The following is a 7,423-nucleotide window of genomic DNA, read 5'->3' on the forward strand; positions in this document are numbered from 1 at the left end:
CAATAATTTGCAGCCTGAAACGGTGATGAGATAGAAATTTGGTGTCAAAGGGACTTTTATGTAAAATTAGACGCCCGATTTGATGGCGTACTCAGAATTCCGAAAAACGTATTTTTCATCGAAAAAAACACTAAAAAAGTTTTAAAAATTCTCCCATTTTCCGTTACTCGACTGTAAAATATTTTGGAACATGTTATTTTATGGGAAATTTAATGTACTTTTCGAATCTACATTGACCCAGAAGGGTCATTTTTTCATTTAGAACAAAATTTTTCATTTTAAATTTCGTGTTTTTTCTAACTTTGCAGGGTTATTTTTTAGAGTGTAACAATGTTCTACAAAGTTGTAGAGCAGACAATTACAAACAATTTGATATATAGACATAAGGGGTTTGCTTATAAACATCACGAGTTATCGCGATTTTACGAAAAAAAGTTTTGAAAAAGTTGGTCGTCATCGATCATGGCCGTTCATAGTGAACCGCGACAGACACGGACGACGAAACGAAGAAAAACGCAAAAAGTAACTCTTTCAAAACTTTTTTTCGTAAAATCGCGATAACTCGTGATGTTTATAAGCAAACCCCTTATGTCTATATATCAAATTTTTTGTAATTGTCTGCTCTACAACTTTGTAGAACATTATTACACTCTAAAAAATAACCCTTCAAAGTTAGAAAAAACACGAAATTTTAAAATGAAAAATTTTGTTCTAAATGAAAAAATTACCCTTCTGGGTCAATGTAGATTCGAAAAGTACAATAAATTACCCATAAAATAACATGTTCCAAAATATTTTACAGTCGAGTAACGGAAAATGGGAGAATTTTTAAAACTTTTTTAGTGTTTTTTTGATGAAAAATACGGTTTTTTCGGAATTCTGAGTACGCCATCAAATCGGGCGTCTAATTTTACATAAAAGTCCCTTTGACACCAAATTTCTATCTCATCACCGTTTCAGGCTGCAAATTATTGAAAAACACCTCTTTTTCGCATGTTCAAAAATGGAAGGTCGTACCGCCCCTCCGTCACGAGATATCAAAAAACGGACTTCGGATTCGTGATCAGGGACAAAAGTTACCCCTTTGGACAAAGTTTCACGCAAATCGAAGAGGGGTCGGGGCAACTTTTCCCGATTTCGTGTGAGTTTTTAGAGAATTACCCATATATAATTTGTATTCTTATATGAACAAAAAAAATGATGTAATTTTGTCAAAACTAAAATTCTGAAACTCTGAAATTCTTGAATTCTTAAATTCCTAAATTCCTAAATTCTCAAATTATTAAATTCTTAATTTCCTAAATTCTTCGCAATCTTGAATCATAAAAAAAACACACATTTTTTGGAGTCATGTTTTAGGTTAGAAACTTAAATTTAGAGGATCTTGAGATTGAAAATTTGGACTGTATCTATTTTATTTATGTTTGAGTTTTAAAATTTTTGGTTTACAGAATTTTTTAAGTTTTACTTATTTTTGAAATTATAATTTCTTTAATTTTCATTCTTATTATTTTAAACTGTTGCTTTTGAATTTTTGATGTTCTGAATTCATAAATATTAAAACCTTTGTTTTTTTATTTCGATTTTTTGCCACCTTTTTTTATTTTAAATTTTCAAAATTAAGATTCTTTTGAAATATTTAGTTTACAATCATTTGAATTTTTAAGCTTTGAATTTGTGATTTATTACTCTTTTTTATACTTTTCTGATACAATTATTTGCATTTTTAAATTTCTCAAATTTATGTTTTTTGAAAGTTTCTCAATTTGAAAATATTAGTTTTTTTTTAAATATAAAAAAGTATGGATTTCTTAATTTAAGTTTTTCAAAAAAAATTGAGTTTTTGATTCAATTTTTTCAAATTTGGAGCCTAACATTTCAAAAGGGCACATAACTTTCACTCGAATGACAGTTTACATAAGGTGTGAAAGGGACACACTCTTGTCTAAAAAAGTTTTGTGCCCTAACGAAATGGCAAGCACGATTTGTCAATTTTGCTGCGTCACCGTTGTTCTTTCATGTGACATCCAGTCATAATTTATTTATGTTATTATGAATAAGCATTCAAACATTCTGCAATTAAAACATGTGTTTTTGGTCCCTTCTATATAAAACCTATGTTTGTCTTTTTTTAATCATATTTATTGAACGTACCTGCCACTCTAATTTGTAAAATTGTTTACCTAATGTACAAAATTTGAGTTGTTTCTAATATTAATTTCTACCTAAGCATAATTAATTTCTAGTTACTAAATAAATAATACATCCTTGATTTTTAAAATAAAACGTTGTACTGCATAAAAAATAATATCCCCGTTATAGAGGTAAACTTCTTTGAATTACATTTTTTGTGAACTATTTTTTAATATGTTGAAATCATTAAAAAACTTAAATACCCAATTTGAGTAAATCCACTCAACTGTGTACAATATTGCAGAAAAAGTACTGGAACGCGCTACCCAGGCAAAAGTTTTGCGGTTTCTCTCCTTGCAGAACTTCTGCAAAAGAGAGAGAGATGAAGAGAGCGAGCTGAAAAGTACGGGAACGTGCTGCAAAAAATTGACTTATGCTGGCTGCAGAATTCTGCAGAAGCTGCAGAAATTCTGCAATTCTGCAAGTACGGGAATAGACCTACTGTCTTGACCAAACCAAAATTTTGGTGAAGACTCGGCCGATTTTCAAAAAGTTTATTTAAAAAAAATATTTTTGTATTTTTCTTAAAAAAATCGTCAGTTTTTGATTTTTGTATTTTTTTAAAGATCAAAATTAAAAAAAATCGAGCTTCATCATGCACACGCGAGAGTCTTCACTCCAAATTTCAACCAATTTGGTTTATCCCATCTCGAGATATCGTGGCAAACGTAAATCAACTCGGTGTTTCTAGAAAAACGCTCTAAAAATTTGTTAGTTCGCTTTGCGCATGGCAAAATTTTGAGCTTAGATCATCTGTAATTAAGTTTAATCATGAAATATCTTCATGAATCTTTCAGGAGAAATTGAAAATCATCTGTTTTGTGGATTTAATAATTTTTCTGTAATATGAAATTTTGTGATTTCCTACTTGTATGTAACCCCTTAAAACAAATCTTTTCCGCAAAAAAATCCAATAAAAGAAGATTTGTTTGGAATTTGTAACTTATGCCATTTAATTTGTTTTTATCATTTTTTTTTTTTTGAAATATAGCACAATATATAGCTTAGCAGTTCCTCATTTTAGAATTCAACTTGATGTTTCTCTAAAAATTTATGGAAAATTGTGTTTCGTTAAAAAAAACAAAACATTGAAAATAACCAAAATAGATATATTTCGTAAGAATTTAGATGTTTTGCGTTAAATTTGAAATGTAGACAAATCAGTCTTCGTTTTTTTCATTCTTTTTTTTCCGTTTTATTTGTTTTGACCCAAGTGAAGGACTAAGGCGAGAGGATATAATTAAATACATTTTAGAATATGAAGCATCATTTTTATTATTTTTAACACAGAGTATCCCAAACGAATTTATACGTTAATAAAAATGTGATACAGTCATATATATTTTCATATCTTCAATACATTCAATTACGCCAAATTTCGTAATGATTTTCACTGTAGGACGTATTACAATTTTTTGTGTAAAATGCTTTTTTTTTTCTTTGTGTTTTATGAAAATCTAAATATTGTACACAACAAAAATGTAAAAAATCATGAAATATTAACTTTTCATAAAATCTTTACTAAATTTTGAGCTGTCATGAACCTACACTGAAATAAAAAAAAATAGTACCCAATTCCTTTATTCTAGGAATTTTGCCTCTTTTCCTTATTTAGTAATCGGGTTTATTGGGTTTCTTAGTAAGGAAAGGAGTCAAAACTCCTAGAATTTAGTAATTTGGTACTTTTATCTTTTTTAGTGTATATTGCATTTTTTCAATGCAAATGTCATTTTTCAAGTTTTTGTCTAAGCAAAACATATTTTAGATTTTTTTTGTGAAATCAAGGCTTTTTAATCCATTTAACATTTTTGTTTATTTTGAGATTAGGGACCAACCATAAACCACGTGAGCACTTTTTTGGAAATCTCCACCCCTCCCCCTCGTGAACAATCGCCATACCCCCCCCGCGGTGGTTTATGGATGGTCCCTTACAGATTGGAAAGAGACTTGAATCTTGTTTCGCTACGGGGAAAAATAATTTGTTATAAATTCATTGATATTTTGCAAATTTGTGACAATAGCACAACTGAAATGATGTTGAAGCATTTTGAAAAATAAATAGCTTGGAAGTTCGATTTTATTAGCAACCTCCTCCTTCTCTCCCTCGATTTCGCATGTAGCTGACAAAAAACTAATTAAAAGGATTTTTTTTTTCAAAATAAATTGGTATTTTGTGAAAATTTCAGTATTCGATACTGAAAATTGTATTATTTTGAAAAAACTTTAGTACTCTTATTTAACATTTAAAAATGTGAAGTAGTGAAAATCCTTACAAAAAGACGCTTTGTTTGAAAACTATAAAAAAACGATTTATTAAAAAATACGTCATTTTGTGGAAATGGTTGCGAACCTGACACATTCTCCTCATTCTAAATTTAATGACTAAATGGATGTTTTGCAAGAATTCTACATAGTTTAAGGCTTCTTAAAAACAACATTTATAAACTTTGAAAGATTTATAAACTTCACATTTGACGTAAGTGTTAACTTCTACAGTTCAACATACAGTCCAGACTCGATTATCCGAAGGCCTTGGCCAAAATTCACTTGGGATAATTCTTGCATACTGTTTCAAAAGGTCCTATGTGCATAGGAAACCCATGGCGCATTGGTTGTTTTGAAAAAAGAAATCTAGAATTGAATCTTTGGCTAATCGAACCAGGATATTTTTGCGATGTCTGATTTTGATTGTCGAATTTAAATGACCCCAATGGCGGTAAAAATGGTGGTGATGATATATTGAGAAAATGCATTTGGTATGCTAAATAGGCAATCAACCGTTCAAAACTAACTTAAGGTTAAGCCGTTGATCATTTTCGAAGAAAATTGATCATCACTCTAAAATTCTCTGTATTGAATCTGTATTCAATTTAACGAATTTCTGCAACAAAATGAATCAGCATGTGCCGGCTGTTGCCTTCTTGATGCCCCTGAAGGAATTTTTGCTCTAAATCAAATATGTTTTAAAATTTATATAATTTTGTGGTACAATCATTGACGTCCTAGTTGGCAATCATTGATTAATGATGATTTCCATAACTTTGCAAGGAATGAGATAATCGTTACCAAAAGGAATCAGCATGTGTAGGGCACTATTCTAAACAACTTTTTAAAGGAATTTTGTCAAAATATTGAAAACGACGCAAAATTTATATCTTTGAACGAAAAATCATGACAATGATGGTACTCGAATTGGACGGGAACATCTCCGGTGGTCATTAAACATTTTCCCAAATCTGATCATATCCTGAAAATAGGATTAATTTCTTCTATCGTTATCGTCCCGACGAAGTAAAACTTTTCGAGACTGTTTAAATTTTTGTCTTGACCAAATACACGGACGTCAAACTAAAGCGGGGTACAAATGTTCCACTGTTCCATTTAGCATCTCGTTGCATAAACCACAATTGTAATAGAAGATTTTTTTGTAGGCATCATCCTGTGCACCGGCATCGTGATCTGCAACCTGAGCGTCCGGAAGGTGCTGTACCGGTCCCACCACAAAATGCGGCGCCAGTTCCGCTCGATCCAGCCGACACCGATGCTGGACCGGTCAATGATTCGCAGCTCGTCGCAGAAATCGGCCAGCTTCGCCGACTCGTCCATCTTCCGCATGGTTGGCGAACCGACCACGGAGGAAATTCGCTTCGCCAAACTGATGACCTTTCTCAGCATCAGCTTTTTGGCCTGCTGGCTGCCCCAGATGGTGAGTATTCTCTAAAGGGGCTTGTTGCCGGAACGAATTGGACCTTCCCTTTTCGCTCTGAACACTGGTTTCTGGGCAATGGATGATACCCATCATCATTGAATTAATCTCTCGAGACTAATTACGGCACGCCCCTAGTCGAGTTGTAATCCTGTCAAATTGTACTGTAATATAGAGTTATCTACGTGCGCATGTATTGCGTGTACGTACACGAAAAAGATTGAGGTTAAATTTTGTACCCGCCAGCAAAACAAATGGTGCGCTAGTGTGCGTGAGATCGGGCTTAGATAACTCTATAGTGAGTAACCACCCCATGTAACGGAAATCAGATTTTTTCTCGTTGCCAAATTATGTGTGTGATACATTTTTCCTTTTCCCTTTTGCATTCAAGAAAAATAATTTGTCCTAATATCATCTCTCTCATCCTCAACTCGCCGCAGGTCTGCATCATCCTGACCCAACAACTGCGTCCCGAGGTGAAGGCCCGGTTCAACTGGTTCTTCCGCCTGTCGGACATTCTGATTCTGCTGCACTTCATGCTCGACCCGTACATCTACGTACTGCTGAGGCAGAGTGGCCGAAGTGACCTGCGGACCATGATCCGGTACGTGTTCAGTCGGAATCAATTCAACATCGTGGAGACGGCCATGGCACCGATCCAGAAGACGACCAACTCGTCACCTCTGCCCTGAAACAAAACCCCAACTATAACACTAGCCAAAAACAACTAACCTCATCAACACACGAATCATCAGAACCAACAATACTCGATCTCACTACAAACCCACCCACACACAAACACGTAAACGCCACGTAAAGTACGCTAGTTTCAATACATCTGTTGTCTCCCTTCCTCCCAGGTTGGCGTGGCCAGCGCGAAAAGCCCCGTCGAAGGAGAAAGGCCGGGACACGGTGACCACGACGGACACGGAGGATTGAGCGAAGAAAAAAAGATCAGAGAGGCCGAGAACGAAAGAAAAACTTTTTAAATTGAGAAAAAAGGTCAAATTTACAACACAAAGCAAACTGAACCACCAAGCGTCTCCACTCTCACCGACACTTACACATGAAGAAAAAAGAAAGAGAGGTGTAATGTACTGATATACGCTCTACACTATCACAACAACCATGAAACAAAAAAAAACTACAAATACAAATTTTAGGAACGAGCGCAAATATCACACCCTTTTGGTCTTGAAGCAAGTTCAAATTTTACGAATACGTAAGGTTAAACCATTATGTTTGAATGTGATCAAACGTTGTCGAACAACACACAAATATCAAATGTTACCGAAATAAAGAGGAATATATTATTACTCAGGAGCTGGTTGTTTTATTTTAATATTTAATCAAAATACCTAGGATCACGAGAAAACTTACAAATACATGTTTTATTATACACGCAGAAAAATGTTTTGTAGAATCAGCCTGTACGAGGTTTGAATCAACAAAATTTTTGTTGAATATAATCAACGCCGATTTTGCGTTGAAACAAACCTTGATTTTCTCAATTCCACATAAGAC

At 33.6% G+C, this 7,423-nt stretch overlaps 1 protein-coding gene across 2 annotated transcripts in view; it reads left to right on the top strand.

The window, feature by feature from the left end:
* Positions 1–7,222, top strand: part of LOC6042270 (prostaglandin E2 receptor EP4 subtype) — a 31,224-nt gene extending 24,002 nt beyond the window's left edge. The window contains exons 4-6 of one of the 2 annotated variants that reach the window (XM_038264777.1): positions 5,625–5,899; positions 6,340–6,503; positions 6,760–7,222. In XM_038264777.1, the coding sequence (XP_038120705.1) occupies positions 5,625–5,899; positions 6,340–6,503; positions 6,760–6,838 (518 nt within the window). In that variant the 3' untranslated portion in view covers positions 6,839–7,222. Of the gene's footprint in view, positions 1–5,624; positions 5,900–6,339 lie in introns of both variants that reach the window. The other variant, XM_001851355.2, reaches the window with a different exon arrangement.
* Positions 7,223–7,423: the final 201 nt, after the last annotated feature.

Source organism: Culex quinquefasciatus, chromosome 3 (assembly GCF_015732765.1).
Source record: "Culex quinquefasciatus strain JHB chromosome 3, VPISU_Cqui_1.0_pri_paternal, whole genome shotgun sequence".
NCBI lineage: Eukaryota > Metazoa > Arthropoda > Insecta > Diptera > Culicidae > Culex > Culex quinquefasciatus.